Here is a 27,992-nt window from a genome sequence, read left to right as displayed (position 1 = left end):
CTGACCAGCTTACCAATGCTTTATAAACACATGTCTGATTACACCCCAGCTCTTGCACAGAAACGTGTTTAATGTGTGACTCTCTCCTCTGAGGATTTGAAATTATTATTTTTTTTTTTAATGCCACCTGACGAGGCTACTATACTGTTGAGCATAGATTATAGAGAAAAGTATAGAGTCCTGCAGCAGATCAAGCCTTCAGTAAAAGTTCAATCTGAGACTCGCTCCTTGTAGCTTTGCATGGTTTCCTGTTCCACGTGGGAGGCAGCAACACAAAACCTTCACGCTTTTACAGACCACAGCCCCTAGCTCCTGCTTCTTGACACCACAGGCCCACGTATGAGCAAGATTTGGTGTGAAAGATCATGTAACAAATACACCGCCTTTTAGCACCTTTTGGTTTTGTTGTTTTTGTTCAATTGTCTCTGGACCTTGAATTCCATCTCTGTACCGCACAGCAGATCATTTAAACAAACATCTTAGTTTATTGGCAAGAAAGGACCTCTTGATTGGACTGGGCACGGATCATTGTACAGCAGCTGGAGTCAGGCTTTATTATGAACCATTCTCAGAGAGGGGGAACGTGTCATTATTTATGATCTCATTGAAGTAAGCGTTGCATTATTTCACTACGAAGCTGAATATATACACAGACAGACTCACTCTTGTAATTCCACTTTTTGGAAAATGTATACAATGAAAAACAATCGCATGTTTGTTTTAGTCAAAATTTAATAAAAATTACTTTGAAAGGCACAGGTAGTAATGATCTTTTTGTTTTTAGTCAGAAAAAACATACTGATGTACAAAATAAATACAGTACAATTGTTAAGCATTATTATTTCAGTAATGCAGTTAGGCTATTTAAACTACAATTTGTAAAATTTTTGAAAGGACTGGAAAACCTTTGTAGCAAACTTCTTTATTAGTTCAGTCAGATTGCAAAGTGAATTAAAATACACTCAAACACAGTACCCTTCTTCTATGTTCAACACATTTCTATATTTTATATTATTATTACTTTTTTTTTTTTTTTTTAGCAGATGCCCTTATCCAGGGCGCCTTACAATTGTTACAAGATAACACATTATTTTTACCTACAATTACCCATTTAGACAGTTGGGTTTTTTACTGGAGCAATCTAGGTAAAGTACCTTGCTCAAGGGTACAACAGCAGTGTCCCCGACCAGGGATTGAACCCATGACCCTCCGGTCAAGAGTCCAGAGCTATATTGGTCAGTATTTCGCTTTTCAAGATCATTTCAGAAGCATGCGATTTTGCCCTTCTTGTGCAGCAGTTCCAGAATGCAGAGTGGCTGTAAGGTGCTTGTCTCTGCAGTGTCTGTGCAACTGAAATGATGGGCATGGTGGGTGTAGGTGTTTATCTGAAGGCTCCTTTCTACCCCCCCTGAACGGGTGGGGAATATGTAATCGTGAATTTTATTAGCGTGGTTGCAGCGATGTTAAAACGAGTGTCATTCTTAATTTCCTGCATACCCCAGTATATGTATATACTGCATTCCGAATTGTTATTTTCCACGGTCTCTATGCTGCCCTCTTAACCATACAGTATTTATATTCTAGTCCAATATGTACCATCCAACCCTTTTAATACATTCCTGAGCACATAACAGGACTGCATAGAAAAAAAAAACAGAATATTGTATCTTTTCTTTCAATGCAAAAAAAAAAAAAAACGACAACTATCCAGCACCCACACTAACACTGTTGGTCAATCAGGTCAGTGCTGTGCAGCGTTGCCTTGCAGGTGATTCATTCCTGAGACAGCCTGGGCGGGTCTCTGACGTTAGTGGAATGATTCCAGGAGCAAAGGGGTTAACTCCGATCCCCAAACACTCTTTGGAGTGCACTCCTATTACAGCACCCGGTCCACACAGGCTGTCATTTAGAAAAACATAAAGAAACTCTTTAGCTCCGAGCCAGATCCTCCCACTGTCTCCGTAGCCAAGAGACGGAAAAAAAAGAGTTTGAGTGTTTTTAATAAAAGGAAGATATCTAAGATTACAGCCTAAAGCCATGTTACTGCAGGAGAAGATTACTGCTTAGAAATCGCTTCCATTTACTTGGAGCAGGTCAGTACGTGCTGTGCGGGGTGAAGCAGGAGAGAGGGAGAGGGGAGGGGTTCAAGTTAAAAACCAGGGGGTATCTTACAAAAGCATCCGAAGTGTCATTCTTATCTTCAGAGATAGAATGTCCCAACTGAAGTTTAGGAGAGTTGATATTACAGAAAATGCTCTCCTAACTTATTTTCCTGTCTCCATTTAAGATAGGAAATAGCAGATTCCAGATCGTTCCTAACTTGGTCATTTCCTAAGATTTCCTAACATTTAGGAATACAGCATATTCTATAGTGATCCATTCGTATATTTGGGCTACGTGTAACGTCTAGATCTAGCCCCGCCCCCCGAGGTGGTGGTTTGTGTTGTGGAGTCTGACGCACTCATGAGGTACTGTCGGTGACTATAATAATTGATATTTGAAACTTTACTGAGTAATAAGATATGAAGTATTCTGTGTCGTGTTACTGTATCACACAGCGAGACGCTCCATTGAACTCTACCCAGCACCTCATATATGTAATGTAACTTGAAACACAAGTTTGGACTCTAATGTACAAAATGATATTACTGTACACACTTTCTATCACACGGGAGGCACGAACATATCACAGTACTGTTGTTATTTTTAGCTTTACTTTAGCCTGTGAGATATTGTTGTGAGTTGGCATTCCTAATTAAAATAAAATGGTGTTCGTGCCTAAAATTGAAGAAGTATGGCTTCATTTTCTCTTTTTAAATAGCGGTATTTATGTATTGTTGTTAACGAGATTTTATTGTAGATTTTTTCTACGATCAAATCCTTATTCTCTTCCCGAGTAAATTTTAGAGCCTTGTGTTTCTTTGCCACATATAGACGCCATAATTTAAAAACATGTCTATTCTGGTGACAGTTCCCTGAAGCTCAAGCTGAAACCTGCTCTATTCAGACTCGATCAGTCGTTTGTGGATAAGATTGTCACTAGATTGGATTTCCTAACTAATGTCAGGATAGGGGCAGACACTTAGGAAATTGTAGGCACTGCTGACTTAGGAAATGCTTCAGGTTAGGAAAAATTCCTATCCGAGCCACAAAAGATAAGATAGGACAGCAAGTTAGGAAATTGTTCTGTAATATACCCCAGCTGGGCAGCTGATCAAACTCTGTGCAGTGCAACCGTTATTCACTGCCACTGCTCTGCAGGGCCTGCAGCGAGCGATGCATTTCAGCTTTCACTTTAGTTGTGGTTCACACTTTCTTTCTGTTCTCATAAACTTTTTAACGCGAGGTTGACCGCCCGGACTCCTATCAGTATTAAAATATGAATTCGCAAATAAATAAAAAAAAGTCAGGTCTCGGGCTCAGCGTGCACATTGGTTAGTCAGAAGCCTTTGCCTCCCAGCGACCCCCACACTAAAATACGATCAACCTGCAAGCCTCTAACTCCCACAAGTTCAGTTTACAGATCACGGACAGGATGTAGTAGTTACTGAGTTTATTAAGGTGCAGCGATGGAAAGGGCTTCCTGAGGTGTGTCAGGCTGGCTGTTTTGAGACACAAATTAAACACACAGTAGGACCTGGTCTTTCATTACCTTTTGTAGGGGATAACAGCTCACAACACATGTTGTTTTACCTGAGGATTTCCAGATCGTACCTCGTATGATACTGCACAGTTCAAAAAGTAAAACCAATACTGTACAAACAGCTGACTCTATCTCAGACAAAACAAAAAAAAAAAAAGACCCGTCCTCCTTCAGGACCTTGAAGAAAGCGGTGGACGGATCTGGTGCATTCATTGCGTTGCATACAGGTACAGTACTGGAAGCAGAACGAACACGTGTTTTTTTGTTTTGTCTGCGGCAAGGATTCAAAAAAACCAAACTGAGGCGTTTCAAAAGTAAAAGTGAAGACCCCCCTCCCCTTATCCTTGAGCATGGTTACAAAAGCATCGAGCTTCAGCCCTGGATGCGCCTCCTCCTGTGGATCCGGAGCCCCTGTGCTTGGTGTACCCATGAGAGAGAGAGAGAGCGCCCCTGCTCAGATGGAGCCGGCGAGCAGCGGCGTGGTTTCTGCGTTGTACCCGCGCACGTTCCCGTTGAACTGCGGCCCGTTGAAGAGGTGCCGGCTCTGCAGGGTGGCCTCGGCTCGCAGCGTGATTTTCTGCAATGGAACAAAGCGGTCACAGTGGTTTATATGCTGCATCTAGTCGCACCCTGAGATCAGTGAGTGCTCAACTTCTGGTGGTTTCTAGAAATCGTTTAAAATCAGGAGGGGCGAGGAGGACCTCTAGTTGTTCTGCTCCTTTGGAACTCCGTCCCGACTCAAATCAGTAACGCTGGCACAGTCAGGTCTTTTAAAATCAAATTGAAAAACATATTTGTTTGCGTTTAGCTTATTTCTGAGCTGGATGGACTGGCCAACAGCTTTTATTGTAAAAGCGTCCTGGGATGCTCTGCATGCAGAACGCTATAGAAAAAGCAAACTGGATTGTTTTACATTGCATCTCATCTCTATGGTGTCCAATACCTCAGGCATCGCAATTCTTTCAGGTGTGAAAATGTCTTAAAGCAGAGAGGAACAGGCTCTGATCGTTTTGGTGTGAACGAGGCGCCGTCACACTGCGCACACTCTGCGGAAAACACTCAAATGAACAGCTGTGTGACTCTTACCTGGAAGTCCTGGATGTATGTGAGGAAGAAGCTGAGGAAGGAGAATGCCAGCGACCACTCTGAGATCGTGCTGACGATGTGAGCAGAATAGCCCTGCGGAGACAAGTAGAGGGCGGCAGCGTCTTTAACAAGGATGGTACAAAGCTTAGGGGCAGGCAGGCGTCTCATTTAAAACAGTAACACTGCACATGAGCCAATACCTCCGTTCAACATATATATAAAAAAAAACTGTTTCTATATACAGGTCTGCAGTGTTGAAAGAGTTAATGACTGCTTCTATAGGAACACTGAAACAATCGTGCTGCTTGTAAACAGCTGTGTCGCAGGAACACGTACAGTGTTCTGTATGCCTCTGGGGTTCAGCTAAGCATGTGACATGTATGTAAAGTGTGGGAGAGCGGGCTCTCCCCGAGGGGCCCCAGCCCTGCTCACCGTTTCTTCTGGGTTCCAGTGCAGCTTCTTGGCCACGTCAACTCCAGGGAGGCTGCTGTACATGATCACAGAGGAGACGAACACTGGGAGTGGAAGAGGTTAAAGAAAACTGGAGCCGGGCTCAAAACATCCACAAAGCAATGCCATATCCACACTGAAAACATCCACAAAGCAATGTCACATCCACACTGAAAACATCCACAATGCAATGCCACATTCACACTGAAAACATCCACAAAGCAATGCCACATTCACACTGAAAACATCCACAAAGCAATGCCACATTCACACTGAAAACATCCACAAAGCAATGCCACATTCATACTGAAAACATCCACAAAGCAATGCCACATTCACATGCCAAACATCCACAAAGCAATGCCACATCCACACTGAAAACATCCACAAAGCAATGCCACATTCATACTGAAAACATCCACAAAGCAATGCCACATTCACACTGAAAACATCCACAAAGCAATGCCACATCCACACTGAAAACATCCACAAAGCAATGCCGCATCCACACTGAAAACATCCACAAAGCAATGCCGCATTCACACTGAAAACATCCACAAAGCAATGCCGCATTCACACTGAAAACATCCACAAAGCAATGCCACATCCACACTGAAAACATCCACAAAGCAATGCCACATCCACACTGAAAACATCCACAAAGCAATGCCGCATTCACACTGAAAACATCCACAATGCAATGCCGCATTCACACTGAAAACATCCACAAAGCAATGCCGCATTCACACTGAAAACATCCACAATGCAATGCCGCATTCACACTGAAAACATCCACAAAGCAATGCCGCATTCACACTGAAAACATCCACAAAGCAATGCCGCATTCACACTGAAAACATCCACAAAGCAATGCCACACTCACACTGAAAACATCCACAAAGCAATGCCACACTCACACTGAAAACATCCACAAAGCAATGCCACATTCACACTGAAAACATCCACAAAGCAATGCCACATTCACACTGAAAACATCCACAAAGCAATGCCACATTCACACTGAAAACATCCACAAAGCAATGCCACATCCACACTGAAAAAATCTACAAAGCAATGCCACATTCACACTGAAAACATCCACAAAGCAATGCCACATTCACACTGAAAACATCCACAAAGCAATGCCACATCCACACTGAAAACATCCACAAAGCAATGCCACATTCACACTGAAAACATCCACAAAGCAATGCCACATCCACACTGAAAACATCCACAAAGCAATGCCACATTCACACTGAAAACATCCACAAAGCAATGCCACATTCACACTGAAAACATCCACAAAGCAATGCCACATTCACATGCCAAACATCCACAAAGCAATGCCACATCCACACTGAAAACATCCACAAAGCAATGCCACATCCACACTGAAAACATCCACAAAGCAATGCCACATCCACACTGAAAACATCCACAAAGCAATGCCACATCCACACTGAAAACATCCACAAAGCAATGCCACATCCACACTGAAAACATCCACAAAGCAATGCCACATCCACACTGAAAACATCCACAAAGCAATGCCGCATCCACACTGAAAACATCCACAAAGCAATGCCACATTCACACTGAAAACATCCACAAAGCAATGCCACATTCACACTGAAAACATCCACAAAGCAATGCCACATTCACATGCCAAACATCCACAAAGCAATGCCACATTCACACTGAAAACATCCACAAAGCAATGCCACATTCACATGCCAAACATCCACAAAGCAATGCCGCATTCACACTGAAAACATCCACAAAGCAATGCCACATTTCCATGTAATCCATTGGAAAGCATGTTCCAGGCTTCCACTCCCATCATCACAAGCAGTTACTCCTGTGCTTCTGCCCAGCTTTCAACTTGTCTCAGTATCTTCATGTCTCTCCTGTATGCGTAATGCTGAAGGAGCACTACAATGTGCACGGAAAGGGCTGACAAATCGCTTCTGTGACGTGTGCGTGCGCGTGTGCGTGTGTGTGTATACACACTCAGCCTCACCTGATTTTCTGGAGCGTGCTCAATAAATAAACACTGGCAGTGCTGGCAGGCCAGGCTGTACTCTGCTGCTGAACAGAAGTAACAGCCGAGACCCGTCACAAGTCCATTCTGCGATGTCAAAAACTGAACAGCAGCATCTGAAATGTCGTAGCTAATTATTAAAATGCCATGCATATAGATTGGTTTGCTGTTTTTTAATTCCCTGTACTCTGTACACACACACACACAGGTATATACACATTCCTCTGTGTCAGATTAGAGATCAATCATCTCTTCAGGGTAGGCTTCAGAAACAGGCTTCAGAAACAGGCTCCAGCAGCGCTGTGACGTCGACGAGACCTGGAAGGATACTGGTCACTATGCTGGCTGAACACCAGAGCCCCAGGCAGAGCCGCACCCAGAAGACGCCCATGCCGTGGATGTGGGGCTGCATCTTGTGGGAGATGATGGTCTGGAACAGGATGTAAAGCGTTCCGATCCCGAACGTCAGGATGGCCCCCACCAAGTGCATGGAAATCATGGTGTTTTTCTGCAACGGCAAGATACAGGACTGGGTTTCAGGAACAGCGCGGGGAGCAATGCTTGGTTACTAAACCAGCAACCAGAGCGCCGAATCCAGGGATGGGAAGATGATTCCCACTGCAGAGCAGTCTGATCCGTTCCTGGTTTTATTAGGTTTAGTAAGAAACACCTGAGCTTGTTACCTTTACCTACCTCAGTGACTAACTCATAACAAAACCTGGAATGGGTGAAACTGCTATGCAATAAGAGTCTTATTTCCATCCCTGGCCAAGTCAACGCAGCGTCCAGGTCTTTGTTCAAACCATGGCCCTTAATCAGCAAATTGAAGCAATGAAACCAGGTCCCAGATTTCACAGAGTCCGATTCACACTAATCTTGGACTACCTATTGCTAACTTAAAGGCTAGTTTCACAGACCTTGCACTACCTCCCTTAGTTAAGGGAGAGATCAGTGGCCAGAAGTGATGGATCTGTCAAACTAGCCGACTGTAAGGTAGTTCAAGATTGACGCCCATCATGTTTTTATGAAACCAGCTGTTAATCATGTAGTCGCAGGACTGCCACTGGATCTCCACTCGAAGACTCCGACTCCAGGGCGCTCCGCGGGGTGGGGGGTCCCTGACGTGCCTCGAATTCGGGTCTCACCTGGAAGTTGGCGACGATGCAGAGTCCGAAGGAGCTGATCAGGCCCAGCACCAGGCCGACGGTGTTGAGCTGGAGGAGGCGTGGCTTGTCAGGATTCAGAGCCATCACCTGCTTGTATCGGACGTACACAGTGGCAACACCTGGAGGGGGGAGACCAGGAGTTATACAAAACCTGCAACTGTACAGCACAGCCCTAACAGAGAGGGGCACGGATCCAGGTCAAGTAACATACTGCACACCCAGCTGGACGTGACAATGCAACCCCATCTAGGGAGTCTTCCTATCGGCCCTGTTGGCTCATTTCGACACAGTATTTGAGCTGCACAGTTTGGCCTACAGGGTGTCCAAATATATTCTCATCAGGGGCTCGGATATAAAGGGTTTCCAGTTCACCATCTTAATCACAAATCATAATCAGAAGTATTGGAGTACCTAAAAAGGATGAAATGTTGAGCATGATCCCGAACACGCATCTCTCCGGAGCCATGGCGCCAGTGTCACTGCAAAGAGAACAGCACACACACACACACACGGTGATCAGGGTCAGTGCTACACAGCCGGCTTGTTAACTCCGCTTCTGTACTTTTAAAAGAAAAACGACCTGCAGCTTTCAGGACCACCGGTAACTAAACGCTGCTTCAGTGAGTTAAAGAACTGCAGCTATTAAGAAGACTGCAAACGTCTTCTTATATAATCTATATATAATCTATTCCTAGTGAGGGACTACAATATTATGCTACTCTTTTGGGAGTCAGACTACAAAGACAAGAAGTCAATACACTAATATCCCTGAAATCATACTTCCTGGGATCCTCCCACTGGGAATTCCTTTGTAAGTACTTTTATTAGGGTTGCGATGAGCTCCTAGTGACAGCAATGTGCAGTGAAGTCACCCCTGTATTCAGTACTACGCAGATCTGGAGGGAGTTATAATTACAGAAGAATTGTTTGCTGAAATTCCAGTTCCAATTCCAATTCCAATTCCAATTCCAATTCCAATTCCAATTCCAATTCTATTTTCATCAGTTACAATTATCATGCTGCAGTAATTACCATTATACTAAAAAGCGACACAAACAACGACACACATGAACACGTTTACTCGATTTTTATGCAATAATGCAGAGGTGTGAATCCCAAAACACACGACACAAAACAGGAGACAAGCACGTTACAACATAAAACACATGCATGTTATTAACGAACCCTCTGACAACACAGTGGATTTAGATGCTAACCCTAACACAGACGTGAAGCCAAAGAAAAACTGGTGTCTGAGAGCTACTCAGACACCATCGACTCTGCCTTTCCACAAAGCTGTATTTATGACAGTAAGAGGAAGCTGCGTGGTCTGGTGGGTTTAATAGCAGCTCTTTTACTGTCACTGGAGGAGTCACCAGACTGACCTGTGCCTGCGTTTCACACAGCTGCACACAGGCAGCTGCATGTAGCTCTGGCGCCCGTGCAAAGTTTTTATGGTCAAGTTTTTTAAAAAGAATCGGGCTGGCTTCCACACGTACACAGAGCGCTGGTGAAAATCAGGTCAAGCTTGGGAATCATTTTTATTACATGCAGCAAATAAGGCAGAACAGGCTGCACATGTGACCTTTTGTACAGCTAACAAGATTCACTGTGTCTTATTAAACATAGAGCAAACTGCTATGCAATGGAAGTCTTACCTCCCTGACCTCAGTGTTGGGGGACAGATGCTAAGATGTAGAATGAGTTTCCACCTCAGATATATCATATTACTTGTATTATTATTTAGCACAGACACTTTCAAACACTGTCTCCACGGCAACCGCAACACAGCAGTACAGTTCAAAGCCCAGGAATGTGATTCCCATTGCATACCCGTCTGTCGTCCAGTAATTCAGCAAGATCACAAGATCCCTCATGACAGGATCCAGACTGGCTGACTGTCTGTCTGTCTGTCTGTCTGTCTGCGCTGGAGACAAGCTCAGAGCAGTAGGGAAAACAAGACTAAACAAACACACACTCTGGAGAAATCTGCATTGTAAGGCTATTGAAACATCGAAATGGAGTTTCCTGAAAGCGTTTTCCAGAGCAAAGTTTGAATTCTGTTTAGAAGCCCTTAAATCTCCAGAGTGCTCAGAAAGCGGCTCACGCTGCAAATGGGGAAGGTGCTTTAGGACTGTGGAGGAGCATGGCCGTTTTGTGCACAAACACACAAGACTATGGCACAATTAAACCCGACACAAGCAGGGATCTTTAATTTCTTAATTGATACAGCGTCGCCAATTAAATTAAATAAAATTAAAAACCAAACGCACCTGATGTAGGGGACCAGGGGGTCGATATGACGCAGGAGCACGGCGATGACGTAAGAGAAGATGAAAGTCGCGGAAGACCACACCACAGTAGCGGCGGGTAAGAAACACAGACCCTGCTGAAACCACCACATGTCCGCACGGGTCTTGCTTTCTGCGTGGGGTAGAGCAGAGGGGAAGTCGGGTCAAACTGCGGAACGCAGCGCAGCGCAGCCCGGGTCGGTGCAGAAGCGTGATCAGGAAGCAGCACCGCTTGAACGCCCACCAGTCCAAAAAACTGCAAGACAACAAGTACAGCACTTCAGAGCACAACTTTTGAGATTATACAAGGCAGCTTCATCGAGAATCTGTCCTCCACAATCACAGTCCTCTCTCTCTCACACACACACAGCCTAACCCCGCGTTATCTCCCGTGATAGCATCTCTCCTCAACCCGGCTTGAGAAATGCTTTCCTTGTTACTCAATTTGACGCAGAGACCTGATACTAGTTTCGTTTCTGCTTTTTTTTTCCAAGGCTGATTCCGGGCTTCACGCCCACAAACATGTTTTACAGGAAACCAGTGTTTACAGGTCACATTCACCCACCGACCGACCGTTATCACAGCAACATCTTCGGGTGGTTTGTATAGTAGCTAATTATTAAAACTGAAACACACACACATCTATCTATATCTCTCTCTCCCTAATATATATATAGAGAGAATGCACACATTTGCACGTTTATATTTTATTAGACAAAGTAATAATGCATTCAACCGATCATATAATAAGAATTAACTAGTAAAAAAAAAAAAAAAAAAAAAACATTATGCTGCTAAACTTTCTGTACATGTCGAGTGTTGCGCGATAGAAGTACACTTCCCGTTTAAACACAGTCGCTGTAAAAGAGGAGGTTCCAGATTTATCGCTCGCAGCCCCGCACAGATAATATCCTCGTATTGACCTGTAGGAATAAATAAGGCAACTGTCTCACCTGGAACTTTATCAGAAGCTCCGACGGACTTACCAGCGTGCTGTTTACCTGTGACAGTGTCAGTTTTTAGTAAAATTGCATATTATTACTACCTTCCTGCTTTCCTCAAAGCCGGTCGTGTCATTTCGTTACAGTGTTTGTAAACCTATTGCAATGCAAAAAAAAGTAATCTACGATTTGGGTAAAGTTTATGGGTAGAAAGTGAATTTGGGAAACGACAGCTTATCATGATACAGCAAACATAAATAAAGATGACTCCAAACACTGGAGACACAGAAGCAGCGGTCATGTGACCGGGGTAAGATTGCAGGACTCTCCGGAGACCAACGATAAACTACGAGCCGGAGCTAAGAGAGCGTCAGGGATTAGCAGAACTCACGCCTGTTTGGTAAAAGCGCGCCATCTGAAGTGTTAGCGTTTTAAAATGTGCACGACAGTGTATTCCACAAGCATGCCCATTAAAAATAAAAAATAATAAAAAAAAGTGTTTTTGTTATACTGATGTTTAAGCAACGTAATTTGTTGCATTCAGTATTGCTTTTGAGAAATATTAGTTATGCAAAATACAAAAAAAAAATGTGATGAGCTTTGCACCGGTGCAAAATCTTTGGAAACAAAATCTGCCCCTTTAGATTTTAAACGAGACCTCGAGGAGCTGAGAACAAACGTAAGCGCGGGAACGTGCACGAGCGGGGCTTCCAGCCTCAAGCGACTCGTTTCACATCGACGACCAAAAATAAGAAGCTTATTAAAGTAATCGATTATTTTGAAGGTATAGATAAATATATTAAATAGTAATAACATAACGTCACGTTTTTATTTATTTCAGTGATGCTTTCCTGTTGAGGAACGATATTGTAATTAATGTAACGCATTGAAATGAACACGGTGGAGGTGTCTAATAATAATAATAATATTTAAAATATTAAAATTTTGGTTTAAGGCGTGATTATTTGGTTTTATTGTCTTTCAGATGTCACAAAAGCCGTCCAACAATAGGAGGAACGGCGCTAAAAACCTCAAGGAAAAAACAGGAGCCGGAGGGTACGACCCAACAGACTGTCGATTTACTTTCTTCACCGATGATCTTGCCAAAAAAATGGAGTCAAGTTTCGAAGGTACAGTTATTAACAAAAAAATCTTCACAAAATTGAGATTTTGACAATGACATTTCTTAGTTAAAAAAAAAAAAAATCTGTTAAAATCCAACCACGGCTATCGGATTTGAACTTTATGTTTGTCAGACTTTAAAACATGGATTTCGTTTGTTCTCTCAGCTAACACTGGGCTGTCTATTTATTATTTTAACCGTTAATTTTTATTGTACAGTCTAATAAAATAACTGTATGTATATTTCTTTTTTATATAAGATCCAGCACCCCCTAGAGGAAGAAAGAGGCCGGTCATAACCGAACCAGATGAAGAGACAGATGACATCCCTGCTGGGTAAAAAGGATTTGCTGGAATCGCTGTATTGCGTTAGAAATGTATCATATATGAACTTCAGAATCTAATTAAGAACAATTCATACAATAACAATTATTGTTATTCCTTTTTTTTATTTTGTGTGTGTATGTGTGTGTTTTAACCCACAGTGGAGATGTCACAACCATGCTTGAGAGATTTGGAGGTATGACATTAATAATAATAATCATAATAATAATAATAATAATAATAATAATAATAATAATAATAAAAATCTATTTGTATTGTGCAACTTTCCAAATCATTTTCAGAAAGGGAGTTTTTTTTATATAGAACCTCTGCATTTTCATATAGTTAAATTTTTAAACTTCTAGTCCGCTAATATATATATATATATATATATATATATATATATATATATATATATATATAAGCATATATATATAAGCATATATATATATATATATATATATATATATATATATATATATATATATATATATATATATATATATGATGTATTTCTCTCCCACAGCTGATATAAACAAAGCTCTTTCAGCCAAAAGAAAACGCATGGAAGTGTACACCAAATCCTCCTTAAAAACAAGCAACCTGAAGATTGAGCAGATCTGGAAAGCACAACAAAATGACAGGTGAAATTAAATTTGCCACGTAAGATGTTGAAAGTTTATGAAGGCATACACACCACAAACCTTTTTGGTTCTGAATAATATACATCAGTTAATTCTAGAAGCAAGACCAGTTCCTGCTTCATTTGATTTGTGTTCTTAAAACCTGCCGCCTGTTTCACAGACCCTGATTAGCACTACCCAGTTTAACCTTAGGTAAAGTAGTCGCAGGTTTAGTGCTCATCAGGGTCTATGAAACCAGCTGATGACTTTCCTCTGTCAGTTCATTGTGACATCGCTTAGTGTTTCTAAGCCCCAGCTGTTCTGAAATGAACTCCATTTGGTTAACAAAGTCTGTTATAAACATGACATGGAGGTCAACACTGCATCAATATGGGTTGTAAATGCGACATAACCTTAGCTCTGGTACTGTGATATTTGTACAAATGCTGCGATGTGTTTAAAATTGTAGAAATAAACTGACTGATGACTACAGCAAGCAGTTTACAACAGTCTTTCAGCAGTGGGAAAGCGATGTCCAAAAGTATAAAGACCAAGAGGACAAACTAGGAGTAAGTATTTTGTTTAATAATAAAGTGATATTCTGTGGGGTTGTGGTTTATCTTTATTATTCCCCCTGCCTTTCTAGTTCAGAAACTGAAGAGGTAGAAAGTGTTTGTGTTGTCAGACCTGTTGTTTGCAGTGAAGTAATCTAGTTTTTTTTTTTTTTTTTTTTATGTCAGAACATGTTCCGGCAGCAGCAGAAACTGTTTCAGCAGATGAGGGTGGTGCAGGGCCAGAGACTGAAGACTGTGAAACAGCTCCTGGACCAGTTTGTTAAGGTGTGTGTGTGTGTGTGCTTCTGTTCTGGAAAGATACTGACAATTTTACGTCGTCATTTTTGTAATACATTTGAATTTGTTAAAAATGTTGGACCACTTATTTCGATCTACAGAAAACCGTTGAGCCAGATTTCTTAACAATGTATTTCAATCTTTTTTTTTTTTTTTTTTTTTAATATACCTACCTAGTGCAGAGATGTGGCTTACTTAACAGAAAAGCAATCACAACTGAGGTTTATAACATTGTTCTATTGCAGAATCTGGAAGAACTGGAGAGCAGCCACTCTGCGCAGCACTCTACTATTCAAAATGAACTACGCAAGGAAATGGCTCTTTTTCAAAAAAAGATCTTGATGGACACTGTAAGTAAAATAGTTATTAACCCCCCCCCCCCCTTATTTCTTATTAAACACAATTCATCAGTGAATACTGCAATATATTGATGTTCAACTCAAAGGATTTTACTCCGAATCGTCAGTAGGACCATTTTAGAATGAAACAACACCCCTGATAAAATGACTGTACCAAACCAGAAAGGAATCTTTTGGACATTTAAACGAGGGTCTTTTAAACAGCTTTAAGTTGTTTTGTACTAGTTTTAGAATTGTTTTTTGTCAAAAAAAATCAAGCTAATAACTACATTGTAGCGTGTGTGTGTGTGCACCTGGGTGGTTTAAATGATTTCAAATTATATTTCTTTCATTTTAGTGTAGTGTTGAAGATGTCTAACATCAGTTACAAGTCTTTATCATCTGTTCCTACCAGTATGTAGTAATGCTAATATTTTTTTTACTGCAGCAACAGCAAGAGATGGCCTCAGTGCGTAAGTCCCTGCAGTCAATGTTAATGTGAAGCTTAACTTGAACTTATTGGACAGACTCAGAAGACTGATGTAAAATGGATTAGAAAACAGTGTTCAAGACACCTTGAAAGTTTCCCATGCAAAATTGTTTTGATTTGAACAATATGGATTTAACTGTAAAAAACATTTGGCATGCCAGTTACCATTTCTTTTAAATTGAAAAATGTTCCCTGGAAGAATAAGTATTCACATTTGTATTGTAAACAGGGTCTAGTTTGTGCTTGTTTATGTGTTTGTCAGTCGTCATGAATATGTATATGCTTTCAACATTTCCTTGTTTTTGTAACAGATTTGAGGTTTAAGAAAAAGATTCAAGTGAAAATTAATGCATTCTATTCCTGTTGTAAAAAAAAAAACATTTAAAATACATTAAAAATCATTTCTTATCATAAATATAGCAATCTTTATTTTACATCAGCTTGTTTTATTTAAAAATTATAGATTTTACAGAAAAAGTTACAATCGAGCAAACAAAAAAATCAAAAGAATTATTAGACACAAAGGCAAAAATCAAGTGAAATTTAATTTGATCTTTTTTAAAGACGAACAGTGAAATAAGCAATGTGCCTCTCAATGTTTTATTTAATTAATTATCAATGCCAGCAATTAAAAAAACAAACAAAAAAAAAGATTATTATTATTTTTAATTTTATTGGTTGCATGTAATGTTGGGTATAGCGAAAAGCTTTGGTTACATGTATATATCTAAAGGCAGTTTGTGACTTGATGGCTGTGCACCCATTTTTTGCTCTTTTTTTCTTAATACAGTACATGTACAATAGCATAGCAGTTTGGGTAGAGCAACCCCAAACAAAGGTACAGTTTATCATGTACCTTTTATCTTTTATTAGCCTTTAATGAAACCAAACACCCAAACACAGCGAATTCAAATCAGAGTAGGCCATTTAAAAAATAAAAATGAAAACTTCGGTGCAGTACATGCATGTCATAAATGTATCAAAACCAAAAAAGTCAACATTTAAAATTCTGCTCTTCAAATAAAAAAAGATGAGAAACAGGGCATATGCGAGGCTACAGAACTTTGTACCAAATACATTTTTAACTAATGTCAATTTGTAAAACTTTTATTTTTCGTGGTTCTAGAACTAAGCATTTATGAAGCAATTTAATACTGATGAGTCACATTTTATACATGTATGTCAAACAAATTTGTTCAAGTAAAGGCAGTGAATTATGATGGACAACAAGAAGCACTTGAAACACATAAAGGGTAGCCAGAATTACTTTTTATAAATAATAAACACCTTCCTACTAGCATAACATTTTATATTCGAGATGTATAGTCCTGCTATAAATGCAGATAACCTTTTCCAGTTCAAAAATATTTTAAATCAAAACAGCATGTTGTGTCAGATTCCACTTCAAAATCATTTTTGTTTTTAAGTTGTTCTACTTGAAAATCTTCATTACAGGTTACAAAAAGATAACCCACTGGGCTCTGGTGCGGAAATTAACTATATGATGAAATGAAAAATGTTTTATTGGGTATGAAGCCATTTTTTCCAATTTGTTTTTTTTGTGATGTTGATAATGTTTGTTTTTGGGCCAAATGGTTTTTATAGCTGCTATATTTTTCAAGAATTCTTCCTGCAAGACAAAAATGAAAACATAAAAAAGCTTTGTAGAATCTAAATCTAAAAAACCTGTTGATTCACCACTATTCAAAGAAGTCTTAATATCATTTGCAACCGTGTTCTTCAGAGTTAAGTTTTGTGTGTGTGTGTGTGTAGATACTGGAAAAGGTTTGATCTGCAGTTTAACCATTTGAGAAAAACTACTGGATGCTTAATGTTTCACCTCAGGTCACACAAATGTTCATGAAATATTTGTGCAGTTATGAAAAGTTTTTAGAGCCGAGCATGTCAATGAACAATAGAAAAACAACATTTAGCTACCCATGTTTTATGATCTATTCTGGCAAAACCGCTTGAAATCCTACAAGTGGCAAAACTGGGGGTAAAAAAACAACAGAACACTTCCCCCATCTTCATTCTTATATACACCCTTTTCTATGTCGCAAGACATATTCAAAATATTGGCAAGATTACATTTTTAGTTACAGGGTTAGAATCGTGTTAATCTCTGTTTTTTTAAATATATTTTTAATATTCTGGAGAGAAAAAAAAAAAAACAGACGAGTCTAAATCGCCATTTATGACACCGAACAGCATTAATAACACGTAGTCAATTAAAATAAATGAGTACACCACATAATGAAGCCCATTCGGGTCACGTAGCAGACAAAGCAATGCAAAAAACAAACAAAAAAATTATTTTTTTCTTTACCTTCTAATTACACTTCTACTACAAATCAGGCTTTCTTTTACTGTAAAGTCACGTTGAAGTGCAAGTGAGTGTGTGGCGGTAGAAGTCAGAACCCACGTGTCCCAGGAGTGAACAGCAGGGGTCATTTGTTCAGAGCTGCCTAGTTAAGAGTCTGTCTCTGGATGGAGAGGACTGGCATTCAAATAAACACACCAGTTATCCTTGTCAAAGCGTAACAACACTTAAGGAGACAGACATTTGTTGAATGCTGTGAGAATTCTAGTTGAAAAAAATAAGTATGACCTGCATGTGCATCTTCAGACAATGTTCTTAGACAGTTATACAATGCATAAAGAAGAAAAAAAACTATTATAATAAAAAAAGGCCTGATTTAAAAAAAAAAAAAAAAAAAAAAGTTTAAATGGATTAACGTAATTGCTTATCAAATGCTAAAAAAAATAGGTTAAATTAAATTTGCATTGTGTGGTGCTGAAAGTATACAAAGTCTATTTCTACTCTCCTCAGCAGGAGTAGGACTTGATAACTATGTAAACCACCTTTCAGGTTTTTTTTTGCTTTCCCTGTTCACAGATAAATCACAAAAGCTCAATTCAGACAGTAGCATAGTGAGAGAAAAAACAGAGAGTTCTTTCTTGACTTTGCTTAAAATGAGGAGTGCTATTCAGTTACTAAGGAGACAATGTTGGAAACGAGACAAATTGCGCACGACAGTGATTGAAATAAATTATCTTCTTTACGTAATCCTCCTCCTCCTCTTCCTCTTGTATTCCTTATGATCCTCTTTTATGGTTTACATTCACTTGAGGAGAGTTCACGTCTCCGAAATCACACACAAAAGTCACTAATGGTGGTTTTGCCCCTGCTGGTTGGAGACTGAGGCTGGGGGTTTGATTTTGAAGACGAAAATATGAAGGTGTGAGGCAATCTGATTGCAAACGCTGACACAGTAACGAACAAGATCGAAGAAGGATAAGACCTGTGGCAGAATAAAAACAGGTAAATGCAGGGGCAAAACAAATGCAAAAAATAAATAAAGAAATCCACTCTAGTAGCAAACATATAGTATGTGTAACCTTGATCCAGTACATTTGATACAACACATGTTAATCCCAGCAAATAGAAACTGGTAAATTATATTCAGGCTTACATACATACATGAGTTAAGCGTCTGAGAAACACAGCACTGTTTCTGGTACTGACACTGACCCCACATTCCTTCATGTTCCCACTACCTACCAAAGCAATCCACAGGACCAGATACTCATCAATAAAGCTGTTGAGATACTGGTCAAGGAAGAGCAGGCCTGGTCCTAGAAAGGCCAAGTCATGAAGGTGCATCTCGCTTTTTGTCATGTGTGCAACCTTACAACAGAAAAAAAAAATACAAATACGAATAACCAAGGCATTTTATTAGCAAGTTATTCTGTTTTTTTTTTTTTTTTTAATTTGAACAACCCGTGCACCAAAACAAGTACACTTACCACCAATTTGTTGGTTATTTTGGCCGACACAAAGCCAAATGCAAGGATGTAAAGACACGGGTGTTTTTCAAACAGCTGAACTGCAGATTTTTTATAGATCATCATCGCAAGTACTATTACAGATCCTATGTGGAAGAAAGGTGAAAGTACACTTGTTCCCTGTAAAGCACAGCGATTAAAAAAAAAAAAAAAAGAAAAAATTATTAAAATGACTCCTGTCTCGATTCATTGTTCATTCATTTTGGCTTATTCAAAACAATACAGAAACAACCCAATTTTTGTTGTATGATAAAATAGGATTCAAAACAGGTACGCTATGGGAGCTCCCCTTTCAGCACTGCTGGTCGTACTGGGAAGTGAGGACTGAAATACGAACCTCCCAGAGCGGACTACACTGTCACTGCTTACCGCTGTTGTGGATCCATTTTTGCCAACGCCTCCGGTAAATATGACTCTGAAGTAATTTGTACAGGAAAAGATGGCGCCCACTACCGTACAAAGAGCAGGCAAGATTTTCATTTGGATGTTTAACACTGGAATCTTGGGAGGAGAGAAATGTATTAATAAAACAAACAAACAAGCCAACAGACACACCATAACACACTACAGTCGATAAAACAGGGGCGGCAAACCAATACAGTTGTTAAAGGGAAAAAAAAATAAACACACAAAACAGGTTGGCTGCCACCTCCAGCCCCAGCACAAGTTAATTGTGCCTGAAGATACGTCTGTATTTACAGACCCCGATCAGCACTAATCTTTGTCTGCCTGATGTTATCCTAGATACATTAGTCTGTGAAACCAGACAAGTCTTTCAAATACAGCTGCGCTTACACCTTCTCCTACCTACTTGCATTGGAAATCCTTGCTATCTTGGAGCAAAGTGAACCACAAAGAAGTTCACTTGTTTCTAAATAAGCAAATTCAAGCAAAGACACCTCCCCATGTCAAAACACTATCGTTTATCCAAAGTAATCGGCTAAGGCAAGTACTGCCAAGGATTCTTGCCCTACCACAGATTAGTAAAGGATCACACAACCAAACAGGTGCAAAAGTTACCATCTACTCTAAAACTTTTTCCAGTGTGATTACCGATCCTACATCAATAGACAAACCGTTTACTGCACTGAAAAACATTTTTACATCAACGTGCACCAACAAGAGACTCAAACTCCTGACTCACTGCAACAACTTCTGTGTCTGCTTTTCAGTGCCAGTTATCCCGTTCGTATGAATACAAGTACAGTATCAAATGAGGTCTCTTTCTCGCTCAACGCTGCACCCATGTTAATGTTAAGCTAGTTGTAAAGCACACAGGTGGTCTCTTCTAATGATCTAGACCAGGCTTCATCCTTTATCAATCTCACTGGAGTTGTCCTCGCCCATGCATGAGTTACCTTTCCCTTTATTAACACCACCAAATACAATAGCAGGATGGCGAGGTTTATAAATTTTAGGGCAGAGGTAAGAAGATCCATTTAGATCATTAAAATAGAGCAGGGTTGGAAATAAGACTCCTATTGCATAGCAGTTTCACCCATTCCAGGTTTTACTACAAGCTTGATTAGCCCCAAGTGTATAGGTAGCAAGCTCACGTCTTATTAAACTCATAGTAAAACCAGTAATGGAGTCTTATTGCCAATTCCTGTCGAGCCAATGGCCTAAACAAGCCTGCCTAAAATAATACATTTGAGAATAATCACTCACCAGGGACAGAATGGCGTTAAACAGCATAATGAAGTCTCACACTAAATAGCATAAACCACTGGTCAATTACTCAATCGATTAACAGATTGTAGTAAAATGTAAAATAAAATAAATAAAAAGGGCAACATTGTATTAAAGAGTAATTGTTCATTAAATTACCGGTGATTGCCAAAAAGCTGATCCTCCAATGGCTGCCAGCAAATACATGATTATTATGAAGATTTGCACTTCAGTCACATCAATTCTGAGCGGACAAGAAAAGCAGAAACCAGAGCAGAATTAGAGACAAGCAAATAACAGGTTCTCACGACAGCATGCAGAGCAGACGCTGGTTTTCATGCACAGACTGGGAGCCAGAGCAATAAAGATGATAACTAAACTGCCTTGCTAACCACACCTTCCCAGGAGTCAATGGGAAGGGACGTTCTCTTAAAAGTTCTGTGTGTGTGTAGTGCAAATGCTGTGAAGAGGTATCGCTTTTTAGATTCTGCTGGCAATGTATCACGCAGCTACAGTGTGTGCCTCTTTTAGACAATTCGGTTTTAGAGTTTCACGTCCCTGGAGATTGAAAGGGAACAGTCGTGGTTTGCAGATTCCCATAATGGTTTGTTCTCTTGTGTACGATCTCTAATGCACGGGCTACCAGAACCCCGAATCATTTACAACAGCTTTTCATTTTAGAAATATGTTGCAGTCAGCTGTTACCAACTGGCAGCGAGATTTAATAGCGATTTAAACAAAGAAAATTACTGTCCGAAGAGGCTTGACAAAGAATCGGGAACTATTTTTGATCTCAAGGGAAAAGTATAGAGGGACGGGCTGGGGCTATGACCATGTCCTACTTGGATAAGCCCAGGTCTGTGGTCACTCAGTACTAGGCAGGGCTACAATACAGCGGGTCCTCTTCAGAAAATCTCATCTTTGTTAAAATGTGTTAAATAAGGTTTAGTCTTTCTGGGTTGTACCCATGGAAGGACCTGAGCTTATATGCCATTTTCAAAATGCTCTCTAACTTCAAAACAAAAAGGTCCATCATATTAAAACTTGTATGTTTACTGCAAAGTCCCCTTCAGAAAAAGAAGACTGAAGATTGTTAGGGAGCAGGGCTCAGCTATCAGTATTGCTAATGAGCATTTAAAAATGTTAAATGGATTTGTTTTTTAAACCAAAATATTGTCTCCCTTTAAGCAGTCTGTCCATGAAAAGGCGTCTTTGTCTCACTTGGCTACACGCTGCATGCCACTGTTGATTGGCTGGTTACTTATAATGGTTACCGTATCGTTCCAGAACCAAGGACCCACAGTTCCTGTCAAAATCTGTAATATTATAATACAGATCTGTGATTCTGAAACATCAAATCTGCGTGCGAGGGAGAGAAAAGTCATTGTTACAAACTTCATAAGCGATTATTACACCTCTACAGTGCAAAATCATTCCAGAGCAGACAGGCTCAAATTTATAGCTGCTCGATGGTACCAATAAATATGAGCTGGGCACCGTGCCTGTAGCATTGCAAAATTTAGATTTAATCAAGGCGAATCTTGAACCGGTACATGAGCTTGTTTTACTGGGGCTAGCAGGTTTCTTTTTAAGACCATTTCAGAGCTCTCTGAGCCATTCCAGGGTGCAAAGATGGAAACCCGACGCCTATTGCATAGCAGTTTCACCTATTCCAGGTTTTGATGCAAGCTTGATTAGCCACAGTGTATAGGTATCAAGATCAGGTGTGTTGCCTTAAACTCACAGTAAAACCAGGAATGGATTAAACTGCTGGGCAATGGGAGTCTTACTGTCATCCCTGCAATCAGGCAGACCTGTGACCTCATAACGACAATCAGCTGATTCACCTTTAAGGGTATTCAGTTAACACAGTGCTAACGAGTAGCACTGCTTCAAAGTGCCTCAGCGATTAACACTGGCATTTACGAATCTACTCTCCTCTGAAACGGTAAAGAAACCAGTCAGCCCTGCTGTGGTCTCCGTGGACAGCTCCTGGTGGCCCCAGGCACGGCTGAACACTGCGCTGGTTACTTACATTCCGAAGCGCAGCGTGCCCGACACGTAGGTCTGCCAGTGAGCGCAGTAGAACATGAACATCCCTGCGAAACAGCAGAAGAACATCCAGTCTGGGTTGGTTCCCAGCTGCACAGCAATACACGTCCCCAGGACCACAAACACTGCAGGGGACAGGAGCAAAAGAGCAAATCAGCACGGTCTCCACACATGGAGTCAGCATGGACCGCGAGTGTTTCAAGAGGTAAACGCCATGCAGTGGATTTCAAAAGAAATGTCTGGCCGCTGTTTCTTTCTCAAGTGTAAATTCCCAATTAAAAGTTTCAACAAAATACCTCATTTGAATATATTCTAGAGCTTTATTCACAGCCTGCAGGACTCAGGTACCCTCGGGGTATTTCTTTATTTGCATGGTTGGGAAGTGAGCTAGTGGTTGGAATAAAAACCCGGACTGTGAAAAGCCTGGTGTTTGGATCCCCATGGACCGGAGCTGAACACCTACTAAGTCTCCACCTTTTCAGCTAATCCTGATCTGCACTTTGCCTAGTCTGTAACAGAGGCAGGTAAAGCCGGTGTTCGTTTTCCTTCTCGCCAGTCCCTCTGAATAAACATTTCCTGGTAATCTCTCAGGCCAGCAGATACAGGTTACTAAGCAACCAGTCGAACAAAACAAAGGATAACCACAACACTGAAACATGTACAACACTGCTGTGACTGTATCATGAACTTCATCAAATCAACACTGTTTTTATTCTATAGCGTTATTATACAAGAATTATCTAAACCTTCTATCGTGTGGAGGTATTTTAGCTATCTATATTATTGTGAATGACCTTCATATGCAAAATAATTGCCAAACCACCGGAACGGTATTGTAAACCTTGTGGGGGCTGTAACGTCGCTGTCAGCCCACACAGGTCACCTTACCCAAGAACAGGTGCGGAAATACAAATATAAAACTGAAGCGGTGATGCAGTGAACTCAGCTACCAGCAAATGCCCAGTCTCTCTCTCTCACACACACAGAACAATACAACAGTGATACATATAGTACATTTTAAGTCCAGGGATGGAAATAAGACTCCTATTCCACAGCAGCTTCCCCCATTCCAGGTTTTCCTACAAGCTTGGTTAGCCACAGTGTACAGGTAACATGCTCAGTAAACAAGCTACCTGTGGACAGAGAATCGCAGCCGTGGTCGAAGAGCTCGCCCAGAGGGGAACTGCTATTGGTTCGCCTCGCCTGCTTTCCGTCTATAGCGTCCAGCGATTGGTAGATAAAAAGCCCCACAGCGCACGACAGGTATGCCCACAAAGGTGCCTAAAAGAAAGAAAAAACAAACAAACACAAGATATGAACAAACACAATGTCATTTAGCTAGCTTAAAAACACTCAATCACGATTCTGGCCATAAAAACAGAAGAAACTATTTCAAAGTAGACCTTATTTAGGTTTTTTTTCTTGAAATACATAAATTACACCCAAACTGTACAACACATCATAAACAGCAGGATGCAGAATCCTCAGTCCAGGTTATACTGTGTTGTGAGACAGTTCTGCTACATATAAAAATCAAGAGGCTCTGATTTTGAGGCAAGCCCAAAGCCAAGTATTAATAATTCCTCCTTTGCTTGTTTTATGCCTTTAACACTGCCTTTATTCATCTCTGAAAATGAGCCTTGGATTTGGCTCAGGATGCCACCAGGCAATTCAATACTGAGGCATTCTGAGTGACCTTCAGTTGCTTACTAATCCATGTGTAAACTATTACTGGATGACAAGGAGCCTGGGAGGACATTCCACATGTTCACATGCCGTCTGCGCTCCCAGTCCAGGAAACAGGAGGCTTAATGTGAGCCACTGTATTAGATTACAGGGAGCAGCAGCCTTTATAATATCGGAATGCGGACCAACAAAGAAAAACCGAACAATACCTTCCTAAAGAAAGACTATGAAGATAAAGACTACTGCAGGAGTCTGTGCGTACAGGATCTACTTTCACTGAACTACCTAACTATATGTTTCGACTGATTAGACAAGTAGCTGGAGAGATAGCATGTGTAATTAAACAAGCGGGCCAAAAGTCTGAACTGGATTCCCCGGTGCTTCCAATCTGTTCTAGATCTGTTCTAAACTGAAGAAACTTCACAGTCTAGTAAACCAAACTGACCCATAAAGTAACAAAATAAATAAATCTGCTTCTGGAGTTTAAACAGGGATCTGAAAAGCAGACGTGGAGAATTTTAGCCGCACCCTGCAGGAGACAAACGTTCCAGCTGGTGCCTTCATCATTGTAATGATCGTTACTCTAGCGAAGGCACCTGTCAAAGCCTTTGCATTTTACCTTAGATTGTGTGCGTTTCTAAAAGCACTGGATGAAGGCAGCCCTGGCTAGTCCCTACCTGCTCGGTGGCGGTGGGGCAGTAATACACCAGCACCAGGGTGGTGAAGATGTTGGTGACGAGCCCGACGATGGTGATGAGGTTGGGAGCGATCCAGACGGGCACACGGGCCACCAGCCACTCCCAGTAGCACTGCATGATGGGCTCCAGCAGGGAGCGGCCGGCACTACGGTACCGGTGCTCATCCAGCCTCTTCAGCTGGTGCCGGGACAGGGGCGGAGAGGGCAGCTGGACCAGCTTGCTGAGGACACATCCTCCTCCCTCTCCCCCTCCTCCCATGGCCGGCCGGCAGACAGTGTCCATGTGCCGGTCCGAGTCCCGGCTCCGGAGCCTCGCCGATCTGTGCCCGCTCATCGAGAGCTCCCGACTGGATACAGAGTCCTCGCAGTAGGGCCCCCTGCTGGACAGCTGGACAGGCTCCACAGTGCAGTGGCAGACAGATCCTTCAATCAGACAAAGAACAGGGCTTACACAGACGTTCCAATACCTGACATGCTATACTTGCCAACACTATAGCTGTATAGAGAGTAATGCTCTGCAGCATTGCTTTGTTTGTACTGTTAACATGCAATATAAAATCCTGATTGTGATTAACGCTTTGAGGCTCTTTAGGAGCCCAGCTCAGTCTCCAGTTCTGAATCCAAGCACTGCTGGATGGAGCTGAAGAGGCTGGCGAAAGAAAATTAAAGAGTCGTGCAAAAAACTAGCTTTGACAAGCAAAGGACGTCAAACTGAATTGTAATGACGATCACACCAAATGGGCGTCAGCACTCACAATCTTCATGAAAAGTATACACTTCGCTTTCATAATGGGAAAAAAAAAAAAAAAAAATGCATTGAAAGTTGGTTTACTTAAATAACCAGTAACAATGATCCTTAACGAGGAGTGTCTGGCCACTAACACGAGCGCACTTGCACACTGCACGTACAAAGCAATGCAGGCTGCTGCAGAACATTCCGTACATGCATCAACTAAGCCTTTACAAAACATATGACACTTAACACGACTCAGTGGGAATTGGATGACGTCATTAGAAAACTATACAGCAGACATACAAGGCTAATGCAGATGATTACTGGCAAGACAGGACTAAGCAGAGGAAATCATGATCTACATTTCTGCTTGAAACATTTCCATTCAAACACTTTCATTAAAAAGTACAGCATCTCGGACTAGCTTGTGAGAATATTGGACAGGTATGTGCATCACAAGGATGGGAATATGAGTCCTATTGCATAGCAGTTCCATTCCAGGTTTTACTACGAGTTTGATTTGTCACAGTGTATAGGCAACGAGCTCAGGTGAGTTTTTATAAACTCAAAGTAAAACCTGGAATGGAATAAAAATGCTATGCAATGGGAGCCGTATCCTGGCTGCATTCTAGACCAAACACATTGCTAGAACTTGGTTCAAACTAAAACATGGATTGTTAATTCTCCCTGGGATCAGGATTGAACCAGAGGTGTGCAATAGACTGCAGGTACAGGGCGCAGGTGGGCCACTGCGCAATGTTGAACAGAAGCCCAACGATCGCTTTCCCTTTTGAGAAACGAAAGTTGGATAAAATGCGACCTTTGAGCCGTTCTGCCTTAAAACGAACGCCCCCAGCAATGACAGTAAAATAAAAAAGTCTCACTTCTGTTCCCTGTAACCGGCGTATCACAGCAATATAAAGACACACACAGCGCAACCCGCTATTAACACGTCACTTCTGTAGTGACTGTACAGCGTGTAATGTGAAGATTACTACTATCTATCAGGACCGGGTGAAACACACTGTGAAACACGCATCTGCTAAAAGTATTTAATTATAACAGCACGTCTTTAGGGACCCCATTATTATCTCTTTACAAAAGGGCAAACCGTGACAGCGACACAATCCATGACAGAAGATGACAAACCGCAACTGGGTTTGAGAAATCAGATATTTGTCAAGGGCAGAGCACTTACATAACCAATACTTTGCTCGATTAAAACAACCATATTAAATGCAAATTGCAGCATACACATGTTATAATATACCGGTACATAACAATTACCGATGATGTTATTAAACCTAACGCTACCCCTGTCAAATGTCAAATGCTTACACAAGCGTCCCAACAACACTGTCCCCCCTCAGAAAACACACAAACACCAGCCAAAGATACGCACACAGCTGTCAATAATTAAAAGTTAATCGCACGCTGTTTGTTTACCTTATATTATTTTATAATCTTCCAGAAACGGCCCAAAGCTCCGACCTCTCCCAGTGGGGGCTTTCCGATCCAACAGCAATGTAACGCGAATCCAATTTATCCCAGACCCCGCCGGCCACGTAAACTACAAAGCAGGGTTAGGTGCAAGAGTATCGCCCGGGCAGATAAGCCGTTGAACCGCTGGGGAAAGGAGGGAGCTCCCCTCGGCTCCGGGAGGGTAGTTTCAGCCGGACTGAGAGACTAGCTGACACCGGATAAAAAATCGCCAACACAACGTCAGTCAGGCAAGCGGAAGGCTCACTGTACTCGCTTCCGTCGCACCCCGGAGGACCGATACCAAGCGCAGCCGCCTGGGGGTGCTAGAAAGAGCCGTCGTGCGTTTGTCTGAACGTGCTGTGGTGGTAGCACAGGGAGGGTGGGTTGCAATTTTAATTTCTGGACCCTGGCATTACAGATAAAGCTTTAGGGTTGGGCGTTTTGTAGGGGTTTTAA

At 41.3% G+C, this 27,992-nt stretch overlaps 3 protein-coding genes across 5 annotated transcripts; 1 reads left to right on the top strand and 2 right to left on the bottom strand.

Moving 5' to 3' along the window:
- Positions 1-123: 123 nt before the first annotated feature.
- On the bottom strand, positions 124-10,831 carry LOC117396447 (DNA damage-regulated autophagy modulator protein 2-like). Of its 2 annotated transcripts, none has more exons than XM_033994749.3 (7): positions 10,663-10,831; positions 8,801-8,868; positions 8,369-8,508; positions 7,554-7,731; positions 5,162-5,244; positions 4,730-4,822; positions 124-4,220 (listed from the first exon to the last, which is right to left on the bottom strand). In XM_033994749.3, exons 1-7 carry the CDS (start codon positions 10,791-10,793, stop codon positions 4,098-4,100), a joined length of 816 nt encoding a protein of 271 aa, XP_033850640.3. In that variant the 5' UTR covers positions 10,794-10,831; the 3' UTR covers positions 124-4,097. The 2 variants fall into 2 exon arrangements, with proteins under 2 accessions (XP_033850640.3, XP_058859644.1); XM_059003661.1 differs by lacking the exon at positions 10,663-10,831 and adding an exon at positions 10,048-10,265.
- Positions 10,829-15,785, top strand: LOC131702055 (synaptonemal complex protein 3-like). The gene is made up of 9 exons (XM_059003662.1): positions 10,829-10,950; positions 12,607-12,751; positions 13,004-13,079; positions 13,229-13,263; positions 13,594-13,711; positions 14,160-14,259; positions 14,431-14,529; positions 14,787-14,891; positions 15,328-15,785. The coding sequence occupies exons 2-9, from the start codon at positions 12,607-12,609 to the stop codon at positions 15,379-15,381; spliced, it is 732 nt and encodes a 243-aa protein (XP_058859645.1). The 5' UTR covers positions 10,829-10,950; the 3' UTR covers positions 15,382-15,785.
- On the bottom strand, positions 15,771-27,957 carry LOC117427079 (choline/ethanolaminephosphotransferase 1). Of its 2 annotated transcripts, none has more exons than XM_034045443.3 (9): positions 27,501-27,957; positions 25,302-25,744; positions 24,072-24,219; positions 22,922-23,063; positions 22,161-22,245; positions 19,588-19,719; positions 19,180-19,338; positions 18,935-19,060; positions 15,771-18,674 (listed from the first exon to the last, which is right to left on the bottom strand). In XM_034045443.3, the coding sequence occupies exons 2-9, from the start codon at positions 25,653-25,655 to the stop codon at positions 18,540-18,542; spliced, it is 1,281 nt and encodes a 426-aa protein (XP_033901334.3). In that variant the 5' UTR covers positions 25,656-25,744; positions 27,501-27,957; the 3' UTR covers positions 15,771-18,539. The 2 variants fall into 2 exon arrangements, with proteins under 2 accessions (XP_033901334.3, XP_033901324.3); XM_034045433.3 differs by lacking the exon at positions 22,161-22,245 and adding an exon at positions 21,046-21,130 and having other exon boundaries at positions 27,501-27,926.
- Positions 27,958-27,992: the final 35 nt, after the last annotated feature.

The sequence above is a fragment of the Acipenser ruthenus genome, chromosome 29 (genome assembly GCF_902713425.1).
Source record: "Acipenser ruthenus chromosome 29, fAciRut3.2 maternal haplotype, whole genome shotgun sequence".
Classification (NCBI taxonomy): Eukaryota; Metazoa; Chordata; class Actinopteri; order Acipenseriformes; family Acipenseridae; genus Acipenser; species Acipenser ruthenus.
The sequence above is the reverse complement of the archived record's forward strand: the minus strand, read 5'-3'. Positions and strand labels throughout refer to the sequence as shown.